This window comes from Eschrichtius robustus, chromosome 14 (assembly GCF_028021215.1).
Source record: "Eschrichtius robustus isolate mEscRob2 chromosome 14, mEscRob2.pri, whole genome shotgun sequence".
Classification (NCBI taxonomy): domain Eukaryota; kingdom Metazoa; phylum Chordata; class Mammalia; order Artiodactyla; family Eschrichtiidae; genus Eschrichtius; species Eschrichtius robustus.
The window spans coordinates 51,677,842-51,696,728 of record NC_090837.1 but is presented as its reverse complement, the minus strand read 5'-3'; the positions used below and the strand labels follow the sequence as shown (position 1 = coordinate 51,696,728).

The following is an 18,887-nucleotide window of genomic DNA, read 5'->3' as shown; positions in this document are numbered from 1 at the left end:
TATGGCGTAGTAGCAAAGAGATCAGCCTCCGGATCAAATGTCTATAGCCGCTTTATTTGTAAGCACTGAAAACTGGAAACAACACAAATGCCCTTCAACAAGTGAATGAATAAACAAAATGGTACATCCATACAATGGAATACCACTCCGCATTAAAAAGGAATGAACCATGGATGCACCCTTAGATGGATCTCAGGGGCATTACGCAGAGTGAAAGAAGCAAGTCTCTAAAGGTTACATACTAAATGATTCTTTTTATATGGATGGCATTCTGGGAAAAAGCAAAGCTATAGGGAGAGAGAACAGATTCGTGGTTGCCAGGGATTGGGGTGAGGGGATGACTAACTACAAAGGGGAAGCCCTAGAGAATTCTTCAGGTTGCTGGAATTGTTCTGTATCCTGTGGTAGTTACAAGAATCTAGGCATGTAATGGTACATAATCTACAAAAATATCGAATCACAATATTGTACTCCTGAAACTATTATAATATTATAAGTCAATTGTACTTCAATTTTTTAAAAGCCTAAACATATGTTAAAACTCAAAGGATTGAACACCAAAAAAAAAGTGAATTTTACGGTATATAGATTTATTTTTTATTAACTTTTTTTTTTTGGCTGTATCGCGTGGCATGTGGGACCTTAGTTCCCTGACCAGGGATCAAACCCGCACCTGCTGCAGTGGAAGCACAGAGTCTTAACCACTGGACCACCAGGGAAGTCCCTAGATTTCTTTTTTAAAAGTTCACAAATTCTTTGACACTTTTCCCAGGAAACAATGGTGTCTAATTCCCCTGCCCTTGAATGTGGGCCAGGCTTGGCGACTCCCTTCTAAGGAGTACAATACAAGGAGAGAGATGGTTTAAAAAAGTGATATGACATCCCCCGGCCCTGGGCCTCACTCTTTGGAGCCCTGAGCAGCCACATAAGAAGCCTAGCTACCTGGAAGCCACCTTGCTAGAGAGTCCTGATGTAGAGACCACAGAGACATAAAGAGAGACGCCCGAGGAGCTCCCAGTTACTTGCAACTTCCCAGCCCAGACACCAGACTTGTGACTGAAGAGCCTCTGAGTCCATCATCTGGCTGCAAACTCAAGAGAGACTGAGCCAGAACTGCTCAGAGCTGCTCCCAAATTCCTGGCCCAAGGAAACTGTGAGTGATAATAAAAATGTTTTAAGCAACTATGCCTTAGAGTGACTTGTTCACAGCCATGGATAACTAATATAGGCACATTTTTTGAGCAACTGCCATGCGACAGACACTTTCTCATATATTATCGTGTCTATTTTTCATTCATTTCATCATTTACCATGCACTTTCTATATGCTAAGGACTATCTATGGAATGGAGAGAGAAGTGCCAGAATCACCAGACTGTGAGGGCTGAGAGATGGGGTCAAAGCCAGGGGGTGATTCTTGGTGTGGGCAGCTGGCTGGATGGTGACGTTGCACCCTGAGGCAGGACGGGTCTGCGGGAAGATAACACGATGCCTTCCATCTAGACACAGTGCACCTTCAGCATCTGCGGGACCCCCAAGAGGAGCTGTCCAGGGGACAGCTGGATAGTTGGCCTCAGGGCCAGAGAGAGCGCTGGGCCCCCGATGCCAACCTGGGGGTCGTCAGAAAGCCCTGGAAGCCGCCAAGGAAAGGAGCTCGACTGTGCGGAGAAGGCCTGGTCCTGGAACAGAGGGAAGGTGGATCTCTCACCATTAGACTCAGAACAGCAAGCATTCCTCGGAGGAGATGACCAAAAACGGCAAGTGTTGCTAAGAGATTCAATAAGATAAAGACTGGAAAGTGTCCACGCCGTGAATGACAAGTGCCTCAGCAAGAGCAGTGTCGCTGTGCTGGCAGGGAGGGTGCCGGATGCAGCAGGAGGGAAAGTGAGGCAGAGAGTAGGGCTCAGACAAGGTCTAAGACTCGGGGTGCACAGAGGGGTGAACGTAGAAGAAAGATAGATGCAGGGAGGAGGGGATTTCTGGATAAAGGAGGCATTAGCCTATCTGAAGGCTAAACGAAGGATCCCAGAGGGAAGCAGTGGTTGAAGGTCCAGCGGAAAGGGGCCTGGCCGGGCCAGGAGAGGGGACACAGCTCCCCTGTTAGGAAGGAGGGCGGACACATGGGGGCAGAGAGACAGGCAGGTGGGGGCAGGAGCTGCGTCTGAAGGTTCTGCTTTGTCTCTGCAGTGGCGGGGAAGGCAGGGAGAGGGAGTCCAGGGAAACAGGAGCACGGCCTGCCGGTGCCCACCGGGCAGCGGGACTGGAGGCCGCGAAAGCCAAGTGGTGCCAACATGCAAGAGTAGGATCCTTTTTTGGTTTTGTCCCCGACAGCCCCATAAGGGAGATGCTGTGTTCAAAGCTTTGAGGAGAGGGCGTGCGGAGCGCGCGGGCTGGGCCGGGGCTGGGGCTCCACCCCATTTCACCCACCCTCGGTTTCACTCATTTTCCTGTGTTGGCCCTAACAGAGTCTGACACTGAGCAGACACCCCATGAAAGAGAGGAAGGAGGGAGGAAGGGTCACATCTTAAACCCTCATTGGCTAACACCTCAGCCCACCAGGAATCAGCAGCAACTGGGGCCCTGGGCTTCGGGACAGCCTGCCCCCCGGGCCCAGGCCAGGCCCCCCCGTGCGGCTTGTTTCTGCTGCTCTTCTTCCTCCCACGCATTGGTCACAGGTGGCTTTGCAGTTACTGACTGTCCATCCCTCTCCTCTCTTCTTTCCCCTGGTTCTCCTTCCCTCGATTTTTCTCTGTAATCATTTTCTTCCCAAATTTGTTATTTATCTCCTCTTCCCTTCCTTCTCCTTTGTTTCCACTACATGGAATGGAAGTAACTTCTGAAACAGTTTTGTGCTCACTGTTTGTACCAGCCCAGCCCCGTGGCCGACAGCCGTAGGTCACCACCTTCCGGCCAGCCGCTCTCACTCGCCCAGAGCCGTCCGTACCTGATCCCAACACCCATCCCATCTGCTTCTCACCTGCATGGAACACCCTTCCCCTTTCCTTTCACCCACTCACACCCCACCCGCTCTCTCCAGGAGGCTTTCTGGACTGTGCAGTCCACGTGGATTTCTTCCACTCTGACATTTCTATAGCCCAGGCTGCTTACATCACACTTAGACGTGAGTCATATGCCGCCTTCAGAGGTTACTCCACTTTCTGTTATGTTTCTGACTTATTTCCCCAACCAGTCATGACAATAAAAGAGTTAATTATCATGTCCTGGGATCAGTGGCATTGACAGAAATAAAGCTTCCCATTTAGCCAGGCCTGCTCCCTTGTAAAAAATAATCACCAGGTGGTTACATGTGATGTGTATGAACTCAGGTGAAATTTCCCCGACTGTGCTCATCTAACAATACAAACTTCCCTGGGCGCCAACATATGTTCCTCACACTTACCTCTGACAGACTGAGACAGGGAGTCCTTGTGGGAGACTGTTGGGCCTGAGGTCAGAAGATGTGTACCTGAGTTTTAGCCCTGCCACCTTTGTGCCTCAGTCCTGAAAGCAACATAATTTTCGTTTTCTGAACTTGGAGACAGGGCCTAAATGCCCCATCTCCCTCTCCTGCAGGATTGTGAGGATCCGCCAGGCGAACCTATGTCCCAGTGCCTCGTGAACTGCACAGACACGCCGGGGTTCTGTTCCTGGCGTATTCGGTGATGAATCACCGTCCACAAAAATGCACCCAGTTCTGGGAACAAAAAACCGCTCATATCCTTGACTATTGTTCTGGACAGGATGCCCAACAGCTCTCTTTTCCCTGCCCCCAGACAGACACATGGTACTGTTGAACTTGAATGGAGGACCCCAGGAAGACTGGACAGCCTCTTCTACCTCCGGGCACTGGTCTTTCAGACACTAGCCACTCGGGACCTACCAAGTCCTGCAGAAGCCAGAGGGCTGGTGATTTATGGAAGCTGTGATCAGGAGCCAGCCCGAGCACTCCTGTGGCCTGCAGCTGGGACCTGATACAGCAAAGGGGTAACAGATCCCTCTTAGGTGAGTGCCATCACCTGAAATAAAATCTCCCCAGAGCCTCCAAGGTTGGCAAAGTGCTGAATCTCCCCAGTGGAGAGAAGGGCAGTTGGACTCTGCGGGCACCATGCCAGTCTCCCAGATCCACTCCCTGCTCAGAATTTCCCACCGCTCACAGCTGCTGTGGCCACCTCTGCCCCCCGCACAAGCTCACAACTCTCTTCACCACGTAACTGCCACGCTCAGCCTGGGTAGGAACAGTGAAGGAGGCCTGCGGAAGGCTCAGGAACGACCAGGAAAGTGGGAGAAGGCAGCGCTTCCCCATCTTGCACTGCAGCCCTCAAGCCTGGCCCCACGGAGCAGACTTCATGGCCCCCACCCAGGAGGGCCCCAGGCTCATGCCCGTCCCTCCAAATGCAACAGGAAATGACCCTGACGGACGGCGGGCCTCCTTCTGCCAACCTGAGGATTCCTGTCCGAGGACCTAGCCTGGGCCTAGTGCGGAAGAGGCCAGAATACAAGGATTTGAGACTCTGAAGAGCTGGTTATGCCTCACTCACCCGCAGTTTGTGAGGGAAATTATAACACGCAAATCATGTTTACGGATTAGGGATCTGACAAAGGTTTGAGGATATCTATTCTTTTTTTTTTTTAACATCTTTATTGGAGTATAATTTCTTTACAATGCTGTGTTAGTTTCTGCTGTATAACAAAGTAAATCAGCTATACATGTACATATATCCTCATATCTCTTCCCTCTTGCGTCTCCCTCCCTCCCACCCTCGCTATCTCACCCCTCTAGGTGGCCACAAAGCACCGAGCTGAACTCCCTGTGCTATGCGGCTGCTTCCCACTAGCTATCGGTTTTACCTTTGATAGTGTTGCGATCATCATGTATATAAATATATACTTCACTTTTTTCACTTAACCTTCTTTCAGATAGTCAAAAACTATTTATTAGGGTTTATTGTGTATCAGGCACTATTCTAGGAACTCTCAACTGAACGGTGAGTTGAAATGCACTTCCTGCTACTGAGGGTTTACAGCTGGTGGGAAGATGGTGACATGGGATGAAATAAGAACCAGAGTGTCACAAGTGGGAGGGGGCTAGGAGCACAGCCTGCGCAGACCAAGGGGGAGGGCTGGCAAAGCCCAGCAGAGGTGAGCCTCAGACATGGTCTCACCCCAGGCTGGAGGATGGAGGGGCAGTCCAGGGAGAGGTAAGACCTTAAACTACCATCCAGGGCAGCCTCTTAGCGAAACTGCAAGCATTTTAGCACGGCCAGGGCTCGGGAGGGGCGTGGTGGGGGGAAGGACAGTCGGGGCAACGTGGGAGTGGCAGACAAGAGGCCAGGCCCCAGAGAGCCCTGGGTGTCCTTATGACGAGTTGTGATTTTACCCTGTCAATAATGGGGAAGCACCAGAGTAAAGGAGGAGGAGGTAGGGAAAGTAGGTTGGGGGATGGATCACTTTTATCCGGAGCCGGGAGTCCAAATGAGAGCCTGGATGACTCGGCAACGGAAGAGTGGGGACTGAATGGGTGCGCAGGAACCAAGGCTGACAAGCCGTTCTCATGGTGTTTCCAATGAATGAGATGTAGAAGGGGCGTGGTGAGCAGGTCTGGGAGAAGGAAGTTACTGGTCCCATCTTTAACATTTCTTACCTACATGTCCACATGCACAATTTTATGACTCATGTAGGGTGTTATGAATTGAATGTGTCTCCCCAAAATTCATACGTTGAGGCCCTACCCCTCAATATGATGGTATGAGGAGGTGGGGCCTTTGAGCGGTAACTAGGTTTAAATGAGGTCATGAGGGTAGGACCTCCATGACGGGATTAGTGCCCTTATAAGAAAAATAAGAGACACCAGAGCTTCCTCTCTGCCATGTGAGGTCACAGCAAGGAGGTGGCCATCTGCAAGCCAGAAAGAAGGGCTTCACCAAGAACCAAATCTGCCAGCAGCTTACCCTTGGACATCCCAGCCTCCAGAACTGTGAGAAATAAACGTCTGTCGTTGAAGCCCCCTCAGTCTATGGTATTTTGTTACGGCAACCTGAGCTGACTAAGGTATGAGTTATTTTAATAGCTACCCAATATTCTATCCATAATAAAACATAATGACTTAACATCTCCCTTGTTGTTGGACATTTTTTAGCTTTTCATTATTAAAACGATCCTCAAATATCTTTATACATATAGTACTTTCATCATTTTTACATATCTCTTCAAATAATTCCTGTAAGTAGGGTCACTGGGTCAAAAACAATCATTTTTATGACTTGTGTATATTGCCAAGTCTCTAGAAAGAGGCAGAGTCATTGACTACACTACCCACAGGATATAAGTGCCTCTGTTTTCTCAAAGAATTAACAACTAATGGGATGTATTTTTGTCTTACTAATATAATATTGTTATACTGAACATTGAATATTGAATACTTGAATTCATGAAATGTAATGGATCTAACTTTAGCATGGACTATTAAAGTATGGTCATGATTTTGTCCCTCAAAATAGGGAGAGGCAATGGGATACATACACATAATTTATTCAAGGTTTTAACAATCTTCTCTGAGTACCACCGGGTTATCTTCCCAGAATTCAAATGTCACTCTCTGCTGTGACACCAGCTGCACCTGCAAGAAGGAGGTCTGACTGGAGCTGGGCTTCCCATCCTGGCCCAGGTCTTCAACAGCCCTATATGGACTTAGGGACCATCTTCCCAACCACCACCAATGCTTAAAATGGGGGAAACTGCTCCCATCTAAGATGAATTCTTTACCCTTCTACTCAGCAACTAAACATCTAGGAATTCATCTTAAGGAAGCAATCAAAGCATAAAGATTATTTTTTCTGCAAGTATATATATAAAACAGCATTATCTGCATTTTTTTTATTGGCAACTGCCTAAACATCCAATGGTTCATTCATTCATACATTCATTTAATGAAGATTTATTAAGGACCAACCACAGATAGGAAGGGTGGGAGGGAGGGAGACGCAAGAGGGAAGAGATATGGAGATATATGTATATGTATAGCTGATTCACTTAGTTATAAAGCAGAAACGAACACACCATTGTAAAGCAATTATACTCCAATAAAGATGTTAAAAAAAAAAAAAGGACCAAGCACAGGAGAAATAAACATTGAAGAAGACAGAGCCCTTTCCCTCACAGAGCATGGGAGCAATGCTTACATCTGGGCCATGGTACAGGCACAGGCTGGATTACCATGCTGTCGTTAAAGATGATACACTCCAAGAATATTTAATGACTCGGGAAAGTATTCAGATATTTATATTTTTATCAAACATTTAAAACACCATAAATGTTTAAAAACATTACATATTTTAATTCTGGTAAGACGCAAAAGTGTTAAGAGTGGTTCCCTCTGGGTAATAAGAAAATGATTTCTATTTCTTCAGTGTGTTCTGTAGTCTCAAAATTTATACACATGCTCATTCTGTGGTGGGAACAGATGCTTTGTTTGTTTTATAAGGGTAGACTCCTTGCTTCCTGGCCTTTCTCTCATTGAACCTAGCTTTCTTAGCCGTGATCTCTCCCCAGCAATGTCTCCCTGATTCCACACGAACAGTTTAAGTTCACAGTGAAATGGAACTGCAAGTGTGAAGATGCCTTAGGGTACCAGACATAAACATATCAAGATACATACACTGATTTGAGTAATAAAAACAATCCATATGACTCAGCTTCAACATGAAAAGAAAGCAGCTTTTTACTTCTGCCACCACAAGGAAAAGTACACAAACTTCCTGCAACTCCCTCCAGGCACTATCTGCAGGTCCCAGGTCACAGGTCACTCTACTTAGCAAACCCTGAGGTCATGGCTCTTCTGGCTTATCCATCCTATTTCCATCCTCTTGGGCTCAGTCAGCCAGTTGATGGTCCAGACCCACTTCCATCCCCATCTGTGGGGATATGAGGATTCACCTTTCCAGGTGAAAATCAGGGACAAATAAAGAATAAAGTCTAGCAAATAAAGTTCAAAAATGGAGAAACGCCACACTTGAAAGGAGGGGACCAACTGCTCTCTATCATACATGAAGAAGCAGCTAGAATGTGTTTGACCAGAGGCTTTACAGAAGGGACTTCTGCATGGAGACAGCTGGGGTAAGGAGATCGCTCTTTTTTCCCTCCAACTCTAAAGTGTATGATAATTCACTCATTCAACACCTATTTACTGTATACTCATGATGTACCAAGCACCATTCCAGGCTCTAGGGCTACACCAGTAAACCAAACAGACCATAAAACAAACAAAGCAACCAACCCTCATGGAGCACCAGGCCAGCCACTCAACGGCTTCGGAGTCACCCTGAATGGCAGGGGGCCTGAGGGAGGTTTTAGAGCAGAGGAGTGACATGCTCTCTCTTTCCTCTTTAGCCAATCACACAGGCCTGATTCCTAGGCTGTTCCCTCACATTAAAACCCACTGAATGCACCCGATCTCTAACCTTTTACTTTTTTCCTATTAATGGCCATGTTCCAAGGCAAGGAGGGAACCTCCACCCCACCCCATCAAGACTTGCTGTAAACTACAGTGAGACAGTGAGAGGGGTGTTAGCCCAAGAACACACTGCTAGATAGGGGAGCAGGGAGGCCAGAAACACCCCCTCGAGGCTGTGGATGCAACGGAAGTCGGGGAGGCAGTGGAGACTGTGCTCCGAGTGACTCAATACCCAGTCTTCAGTCGGCTGCTTCCCCGGGGGTCCGGCACCTGCACCCCCCAGCTGCCTGCAGCCTCCATGATGAAATCAGAGGACCAGACAGAAGTGTCCTCACAATGGTCATAAGGGTTAAAAGCTAGGTTCCCAGGCTGTAGCACAATTAATAGTAAATTTTGTTTTCATTTAACAAAACTACAGATATGGGGGGGGCGGGGAGCACTGCTTAAACCAGCTGTCTCAACCCCAGTATCACCGCTCATTCATGCTTTCATGAGTTGTGAGGGATGTTACCATCAACTCTGGATTAATCAATTATAACCAGGGGAGGGTCGGAGAAGGTGACTTCAAATCACAGATAAAACAAAACTCCCCCTAAAGTGGTATAAAGTGTCATTGGTATAAACTTCTTTAGTCAAAACTGTGGCCAGTTTTAGGCAACCCGGTGAATGGCTGCAGCGCTGTGTGTGACCCTGGTTGAGCCAGAAGGACCTCCTTCTCATGTCCTCTCTGAGGACCCACTGCTCTGTCTCCAGCCTGCTCTAAACACGTCAGCATCTGGCCACTCAGGAGTGTCTGCCCATCAGCATTTGCTATGAACCCCAAGCCACTCTTGGGATCTGACGAACCAGTCAGAAGATGCATCAGTTAGTTACCTTCTATTCTGAGAACTTCACAGTAATCTTTGGCTTGTCCTGTGCACTCTGGTTAAGACCCTGGCATTTCATTCCCTGCTGTAATACCAGTGTATGAAGAGTCCAAGTAGCCTAATCAATAACAAAAACGTCTTCTTCTGGGTTTTCCTCTTTCCAAGAATGCTAAAAATATTTGATGAGGTGACCCACAAACTAATTTTTCTGTGTCATTCTTGCCAAACCTAGGAGTATTAGTCTGTATTGAATTGCAAGTTCTTTAACACTTTCCCTCTTCTCAAAGTCTTCAACAATTTTGAGATTTCTTTTTTTCTAACATTAAGTTCTAAATATTTTCCCTTGGAGTCCAACTTTTTAATTTCTAGGTTCCAAATCTAAGTGGAGAAGAGCAGGTATGTTTCCAAGTTGTATACAGATACAGTGCAGATTCTGTTTGTCACTAGGTGGGTCTAAAAATAGACAAACTTCTGGGTGTACAGATAATTTTGCTGATGTGTGGTAACTTAATTTTTTGAATGAGCTAAAATCTTCCCCCTCCCCAAAAGCTAATGCACAAATGGGTTAATCTGTCCATAGAAATCAATAGTTGTCCGTGATGCTGAGTGCCAAGGTATACAATCAACTTACATTTTCATATGCATTACAGCATCACTGCATTCACTGCATTCTGAGATACTCTCTTGAGGCATACTGAAGATGGAGGCCGAGCTGGCTCACTAGGAATGGGGCAAGACCCCGGTGTGGCCAAGCAAGCATGTCACAGCCTCCAAGAGCCACTGGGAAACTGAGCACTTTTATATTGATATCGTTAATTATAGCCTTAGCAACTTCTCAGTTTAGTGATAAAAATTTAGATGCATGTGCTCTATGTATAATATCTCTACCCTAACACTTCTTTACTAAACTAACAGTTTATGTAACTGATGACTGAGTTCATCATTGGAATTGACTGAGCCGAGAAAGATACTCTGAACACTAAAAGACTGATGCCCTATGTTTGTTTTTCAAAGATCCTAAGGAGAACACGACTATCAGGGTGGGAAGGAAGGTAACAGTGGAGGCACTACAAAAAATTTACAGATTGGCCATCTCAGCCACAGCAAACACACTAAGGACACACGGTGACACTTAATGAAAGGACGTTGATCCCAAAGGGAACATCAGAACTCATAACCTAATTTTTTTAGCACTTTTATTTTAAAAAAAAAAAGTTCAACATATGCAAAAGTACAGAAAATAGTATAATGACTCCCCCACAGACCTATAATCCAGCTTTAACTCAAATTCTATCTTGTTCCCTCTACACACTCACCCACCTACTTACTTGCCCCTCAACCAAGATTATTTTGAAGCAAATTCTAGACATTATATAACTTCATCTGTAAATATTTCAGTATGTATCTCTGAAAGATACAGATTTTTCCTTAAACGTAACACAGTAGTATTATCACACTTTAATAATTTTAATGTTAAATATCTTTATTAATTTTGTTTTAATTTTTTATTTTTTTATTAATTTAACTTCAACAATTTTAATATCAAAAATTAATCTCCAAAATATATAAACAGCTCATGCAGCTCAATATTAAAGAAACAAACAACCCAATCCAAAAATGGGCAGAAGACCTAAATAGACATTTCTCCAAAGAAGACATACAGATGGCCAAGAAGCACATGAAAAGCTGCTCAACATCACTAATAATTAGAGAAATGCAAATCAAAACTACAATGAGGTATCACCTCACACCAGTTAGAATGGCCATCATCAGAAAATCTACAAACAACAAATGCTGGAGAGGGTGTGGAGAAAAGGGAACCCTCTTGCACTGTTGGTGGGAATGTAAATTGATACAGCCACTATGGAGAACAGTATGGAGGTTCCTTTAAAAACTAAAAATTGAATTACCATATGATCCAGCAATCCCACTACTGGGCATATACCCAGAGAAAACCATAATTCAAAAAGACACATGCACCCCAATGTTCATTGCAGCACTATTTACAATAGCCAGGTCATGGAAGCAACCTAAATGCCCATCGACAGACAAATGGATAAAGAAGTTGTGGTACATATATACAATGGAATATTACTCAGCCATAAAAAGGAACGAAATTGAGTCATTTGTTGAGACGTGGATGGACATAGAGACTGTCATACAGAGTGAAGTAAGTCAGAAAGAGAAAAACAAATATCGTATATTAACGCATGTATGTGGAACCTAGAAAAATGGTACAGATGAACCGGTTTGCAGGGCAGAAGTTCAGACACAGATGTAGAGAACAAACGTATGGACACCAAGGGGGGAAAACCGCAGTGGGGGGGGGGACGGTGGTGTGCTGAATTGGGCGATTGGGATTGACATGTATACACTGATGTGTATAAAATTGATGACTAATAAGAACCTGCAGTATAAAAAAACAAACAAACAAACAACAACAACAAAAAGTCACTATTCAGGTTTCCCCAATGGTCTCACATATTTATTTACAATTTTTTTTTTTTGGCCGCACAGCTTACAGGGATCCCCGACCAGGGATTGAACCCACCCCCTCGGCAGCAAAAGCACGGAGTCCTAACCACTGGACCACCAGGGAATTCCCTACAATGTATTTGTTTGAATCAGTGTCCAGTTAGAGTCACACATTGCAATTGGTTGATATATCTCTTAAATCTCTTTTAATCTAAGGTTTCCTTCCATCTCCATCTTTTTTTCCTTTACAATGTATTTTTTGGTAAAACTATAATTTCCCACAATCTGAATTTTGCTGATTACATCCCTGTGGTGAGGCTTAACATTCACTATAACTTAATTTCCCCCATTCTTTCTTACTTAGTTCAGAACAAGGCACAGAAACACATCCCAATAAAATAGCTAAAACAACAAAACAAAACAAAAAGCAGTCCGATTGTCTCTGGAAAGGACCAGATGCTGACAAACCCAAGACTGAAAATGCCCCACAGACGCGGAACCAGCTACATGGATTAGAAAGCCAGGTTTAAATCGGGGACATTCCTGAGCTGGCCACAGGCAACAGGGGCATCACCTGCAGGTGACACAGTGTGGAGGCTGCAGGAATGGTGACTGTTTTCTGTCTGAGGACAGAAAGGTTTCCAAGGTTCAGAAGTTTCATCTTCAGAGAGAAATAAACCATGGAGGGGAAAGGAGGCTGGAGGAGGGGTGCTCCTGAGTTGGCCTCAGCATGTTAATCAGTTTTAAATCTGCCACCACTAAAAACTAACATTTCAGAGTCCAGAGGAGGGCAAAGGCAGTCCTGTTGTTTTCCAGAGGGAAGCAGGTTGGACTCTGAGGACAAGAGGCACAGACTCCCAGAGCTTCTACACTGGAAGGACAACCAGAGCACACCCATGTAAGTCACAAACTGTGACAGGCAGCCGCGTGCAAAGGCAATGCAGTCAGCCCCCTCCCCCCACCCCTCCCCCTGCAGAGAAAGCATGTGCTCTGCTGGTTTTCTAATAATGGGACACAGTTGGCTACAAGCCCTGGAGTAAAAAAAGACTTGACCTTAAATCCCAGCTCCTCCACTTAAAAGCAGTGTGACCTTAGATAACCTGCCTAACCTCTGTGTGCCTCAGTTTCCTCATCTGTTAACTGGGGATACCACTGTCTGTCTGCTAGAACACTTGTGAGGGTCAATGAAGTTATACGCCGAGGCCCACAGTACAGTGCCCAGCACAAGCTCCTTATATGTTAGTCCTTTGCCCCCAAAGATTTCTACCAGGCCACCCCAACCCAAACCCTTGCAGGGAGCCAGGACAGCACCTGCTGGATGTCTAGCTGTGTTACCGATGCGGTCTGTGGCCATGCATGAAGCAAAGCCAGCTGACCCATAAAGGGTTCAATCCCATGATCCTGATCTCAATAGCACGGCTCCAACCAACTGAGCTAATTACGGTAGAGTCGGATTCAACGCAGCTTGCACGGAAACACTCTTAGCTGTTCATACAACATTCTTAAACAGTTTTGTCCTAAGATGCTATGTGACACAACACACTTACCAACTTTACTAATGATCTCATCTTTAAAAAATCTTAATGTAATGTAGCAAACAGATGTGTCCCTTAAGAGGATTAAGGTGGAAATTCATTAGAGCAATAATACCAGTGGATTTGTGTTCTAAACCTAACGCCCATCAATCAACTTAGTGCACACTCCATCTTAGCACTGCTCAGCTTCCAGGAGAACGCTGGAGAACTGGACAGCCCAGGTCTTTACCCTCAAGGAAGTTATCTGTGAACAGGGGAGAGAGAGAGGACCCTCCTAGCCCCGGACTGAGTCTGACCTAAATGACCTCTAATCCATGCTGCTCAGACTGCAGTGTGTACAGGAATCACCAAGGCATCTCGGGGAAATGCACATTCTGCTTCAGCAGGTCTGGGGAGGCCTGAGAGTGCATTTCTAAGACCCCAGGTGATGCCCAGCCCACACTCAGAGGACCAAGGTTCTAATTCTCACAGCAACTGGCTATTTTACAGGTGGGATAGCTGAGGCAGCAAGGGAACCACAAAGACAAAGGTAGTGAGAAAGGAATGAACAGGGCACGGTCAAGGCTAATCCAATGACAGCATGGAACTCTGAAACGTGGGCAGGCTGCCTGGAAGGAAGAAACTCAAGACACGAAAGTAGTAGAGTCATTAAGGGCTCAGACCTGGTGCCAAATGCCAACTCTGGAACGTCCCACTCACATGGCCCACTGACTTTTTTTTTATGCTTTGGGCTCTTCTGCTGTGAGATGCAACAGTACCAGTGCTGACCCACGGGGTGGCCGCGGGCTTGGTAAGATGATGCGTGCTTGGCTCGGGCACGTGGCCAGGACCTGGGAGCTGTTATTACTCTACTCTCTGGTCCGCAGCAGCCACGGAAACATTCCCTGAATTAAATTACTAGGTCATAATTGCTGTTTTGACACGCAAGCTAGTTACCTCTTTTTTGTAACATTCTACAATTCCAGTTTTGCCTATCAAAAAGAAACAAGAATCCTTAGAGCCTTCACTTTTAGCGTCAAACAATCCAAAGACATCTAAGCTTTGAAAGGTCTAGGATTCTATTAATTCTACTGCACAGTTTTTTCTAAATTATAAGTCCTGTAATTACAATTATTTTTCTTCTTAAGACACTGAACCAGAAATAAACACCTGTTTATGCAGCATTTGAAAACAAAAGGCCTCACATAGTCCAGATAAAACATATAACCACCAAAATAAACATCTCCCTCAGTGAGAATACGGTACCTGTTCTGACCTTTTTGTTATCAAACTAATCATTTATTTAATTATCCTCTTAGAACTACTATAAAAAGCTGGGGTGGTTTTTTATTTTTCAGTCTAGCAGCTTGGGAAAAAAAAGATAAAGCATTATAAGCACAACATGTTGTTTTCGTCCAAGACAATGGTTTAAATTAACAACTAACTTCAAATTGCGTCAGCAAACATGAGATAAATGTATACATATTTCATTAGGTTAGGAAAAGATGCATAGACTCAAGTTTGGGCTGGAAAGGACCTAAGAGGTTAACCAGTTCAAAGGTTCCCAGCACAGGAGAATCCCTAGGGGAGCTTTACAAATTAAGACCCTCTGCAGGGGCCTTTGAGGGGGCTTGTTACACAGGTGTGTTCACTTAGTGAAAATTCATCCAGCTGCTCACTTAGGCCCTGCACGCTTTGCTGTGTGTGCCATCCACTTCAAGCAAAAGTCTACACCCCCAGGCAGGATGGCTGAGGATGCTGAGGGTGTCTGCATGTTTCACAGTCACGCTTCTCCCCTCTTCCCCTCTCACCACCCAGAACGCCCCCTGCCCCAGGAACTCCTCCTCTTGCCAGGCTGGGCTCCATGGGACGTGGAAACCTTATCCATGGCAGGGGCTTGCCCATTCCCTCACTGTTAGCTAATTCACAGCAGGGTTCGTAACTATTTGTTCCCACCTCTGACTGTGAACTCTACCAGGCTGGAATTCTGTCTCAAGGCTCTTACTCATGCTTGTAACATTCACCTGCTCCAGGCCAAAAAGTACCTGGCCTAGGAAGCTGATTCGGGAAACTCCCCAAGTTAATGGAATGGAAGGCCGAGGAGATGCGGCTTCTGCCCACAGCCAAACAGCTGGTCCAGGGAGCAGAACAGCAGTGGAGTCTCAAGCCGCACAGACAGGGTTTGAATCTCAGCTCCCCGCTCCTAACAGAGAAACTAGGTTATTTAATTGCTCTCTGCCTCAGTTTCCTCATCTGTAAAATAGGTATAGTGAAAGTCTGCACTTCACAGACGAGTGTAATATTAAATGAGATCCTGCATTGATATCCCTAATAGAGTACAAACCTACATACCAAGTGCTCAAAACTCATCAGCTCTTTCTATCACAGATGCATCATCCAATCCAGCAGATTCCCTGCTGGAAATTAACTAGCATTTTACAATATTAATGTGCACCTAGGCACATAAATGCCCTGAATTCTGCTTTAAAGAACCCTGGCTAATAGAACCAGCCACTCAGTCGGCTCTAGATGTGAAAAACAATGCCAAACATCTGACTATACTGCAGGGGTCTGCAGGCAAGACTCAGATTGAGGCTGGCTGGACCCCCCTCCCCAGGACAAGGAGTCAAGGGTCTCTGTGGGACGTATTCGGGTTCCATTTATTCTACAAGGGCCATCTCAGAAAGTCCTGTGAGCCAGTGCAACTGCTGTACTGTGGCTTCTAGCGGGTCGGGGGAGTGGAGGGGGTGCTATAGTGCTGGAGCGTCAGGATCTCCTATGAGACCAGGAACACTGGATCAAGGCTAGGGGGCTATTCCATGGAAACATAAAAATGTACTTCAGCTTCCAGCTTGAAAGGTCAGCCGGTGTACATAGGGCTTGAAATCCAAGGAAAGCACTTCAAGGTCACAGGGCCACAATTATGAGTCTTCTGTAGTTTCAACAAAAGATCACTGTAATCAGAGACCATAATGAATGAAATAACCATGATGCTGTAGAAGCCCTTCGAAAACTCTTAACTGAATCCACTGGTTGAGAAGAACCAAATAACTGACAAAAGTGATTCTGATAAGCTGAATCCGCAATAAAAACATCATTCTCCCAATCCAACCTTTTATGGCCAGAGAGGTTCCCAGGAGCAGTGACTGTATCCATCCTGCACCAGCACAGAGAAAAGGAGATAGAACTGCCCCATTCCTCATTCCTGAAGACAGGTTACTCATTAAGAGGTGGCGTTTGGGGGGGGGGCGGGGAGCAATGATATAACAGACACCACTGCCAATGTTCACCAGTATCCATACCAACCTCCCTCTACTTCCAAGGCAGGTGAACATCATACAGAAGTCTAAAAAAAAATTTTTAAATCGATTTTGTTCTTTTTGGCATCAAGGGTTATCTCTTCCAAATATTTACCAGTGTTGATCCTCAAAGAATAAATCATCTACAAGCTCTGATATGAACCCTAAGCCAAAAAAAAAAAAATGTACCGGGGAAGTAATTCTTCAAGGTGCAGTCACTAAGTGGGAGGAAGGGCTCTCCTGGGTAACTAAATGCTTGGCTTTCAACGCCCAGCTCTTTGCAGCACACACTTTGCAAGATGCCTGCCCTGAAAAGGGTTAAAAAAAAAAAAACTATGGGGTGGACTGAGAAGCCATTCTTCCCAGGGGACACTCATTTGGGGCTCTGTGCGCGCGCCGCCCCTCCGCGCCCCCGCCCCTCCTCCCACAGCCACTGCTCCTCCAAGGTCCCCCAGGCCACCTGCTTCTTCTAAGGAAAAGGGGCTGCTCCGAGCACTATCGTAGCGCGCGGGCGGCGCCCTCCGTGGTGCCCCGCAGGGGAGGAAGGAGAAGTGTCCCCGGGAAGCGTGCTTTGTCGCGAGGGTCGCGCGGCCGCCCGCAGCGGCCCCAGAGGCCTGAGAGGTTTTGTCCCGCGCGTCGCTCGGGTCTCCCCTGCGAAGGACCAGAGCCCCCCGGGGCCCGGGTTCTTTCCGCGCGCCGCTCGGCGCCCGCCCGGGTGCGGGGACCGACTGCCGGCTTCCGAGCCCCACCCCGCCCACCCGGCCGAGCGAACGGCGCGGCGCGGGGAACCTTCTCCATCCCGCCTCCGGCCGGCGCCGCACCTGTTCGGCCCCGTCCGCCCCCACCCCCTCCCCCGCTCCGGGCCGGAACGCGGGACTGTCCTCCTCGCTGGCCTAGGAGATCCCGAGCCAGCCGGCGGGCGCCCAGACCCCTCTGCCTAACGGGGAAGGGGGAGGTCTGCCCTTGGGCGCTTGTCTCCCGGCTGCGCCCAGCCCAGCTTGCCCGCGGCGCCCCTACCCCGGCGCGCCCCGGAGCAGGGGCTGCGTCCCGGGGGCCCAGCCCGCCCGCGCCGGGCCGTACCTTGTGTGGCGCCCTCAGCAGCCGGTGGACCCCGGCCAGCTGGGTACCGAGCGCGAGGTCCTCGCGGAACGTGAACAGCGGCGGCCGGCTGGGCTCGGGGAAGTTGGTGCTGTTGAAAGGGTCCGTATCGTCCAAGAACTGCACCCGGCAAGCCAGCGTGGCCATGATGCATCCCTGCCCCGGGGGGGCGCGGGCCCCGGGATCTGCGGGGCCGCGGACCGGGACGCCGGGGTCACCGCGAGCAGTGGAGGCCGCGGCCGCAGCTCGCTGGCTCGCGGGCTCACAGGCTCCGGCCGCGGGGGGCGGGGCGGGGGCGGGGCCGGCGGGCCCCCTCCTTCCTCTAGCTCTCCGGCTCCTCCCCTCCGGCGTCCCCCTTGTGCCCGCCCGGCTGCCGCCGCTACCCACGCGACCCGCCGCGTGGAACAGGAAAGGGAGAACGGCTCGTGCAGTATCCGCTGCCCTGCGCCAAGTCCGCTGGCGGCGGCGGCGGGGCGGAGAACCCCCCGACCACCGGCGGGCAGACCCCAGCAGCGCGGACACCGCCTGGGCCGCCGGCTGCACGTGCGCCCCGAGACCGAGGGATCCCCGGCCGAGCTGCACCGCTCGGGGCTCGGGGAACCGGGGTATGGGGGCGGGGCGGGGGCATAGCCGTCCCCTGGCTTCTTGTCCATCTGGGAGAGGGCTTAACTCTTTCCAGATGAAGGCGGCGGCGGCCGGGCTCCCGCTGCCTGGACTCGGAAAACCGCAGCTGGGCACCAGGAGGCGAGGAAGCCGGCCCCCGGCAAGCAAGCGGGGTGGTGGCAGGCACCTGGAGCCCTGGCGAGGTTCCGGGGGAGGTTTCCCTTGGGGAGAAGGAAGCTACAAAGGAGGAGGGTGAACCGGCGAACCCTGGTAGCTGTTCTTAAGAGACAAGCCCGGGGGCGCCAGGCGGGAGGCCTGGAGAACTGCGAGGCTCCGCTCCGACACCCCAGCGCCAGGCCTCACGCCCTGGTTGACCCTCTGCATGACCGCGGCCTCTTAGCCAGTTACGTCTCCGAAAGCCCTAAACGGAGCTAGTGGGGCCGCGGGGGGCGCTTCCGGCGAGGTCACCGAATTGCACGGAGCCGGCAGAGAGCTAGGGACCCGCTGGCAACCGAGGGACTTGCAGGGAAGGTTTGCAGCCTGCCCGCCTTGGCCTGCCTGAGCCTCGAGACTCCTCGCTGCTC

General features: G+C 48.5%; 1 protein-coding gene across 4 annotated transcripts in view; it reads right to left on the bottom strand.

The window, feature by feature from the left end:
- FHOD3 (formin homology 2 domain containing 3) overlaps window positions 1-17,970 on the bottom strand; it is a 491,850-nt gene extending 473,880 nt beyond the window's left edge. For all 4 annotated transcript variants that reach the window (XM_068562567.1, XM_068562563.1, XM_068562564.1 and 1 more), the window contains exon 1: window positions 17,683-17,970. In XM_068562567.1, coding sequence (XP_068418668.1) covers window positions 17,683-17,847 — 165 coding nt within the window. In that variant the 5' untranslated portion in view covers window positions 17,848-17,970. The remainder of the gene's footprint in view (window positions 1-17,682) is intronic.
- Window positions 17,971-18,887: the final 917 nt, after the last annotated feature.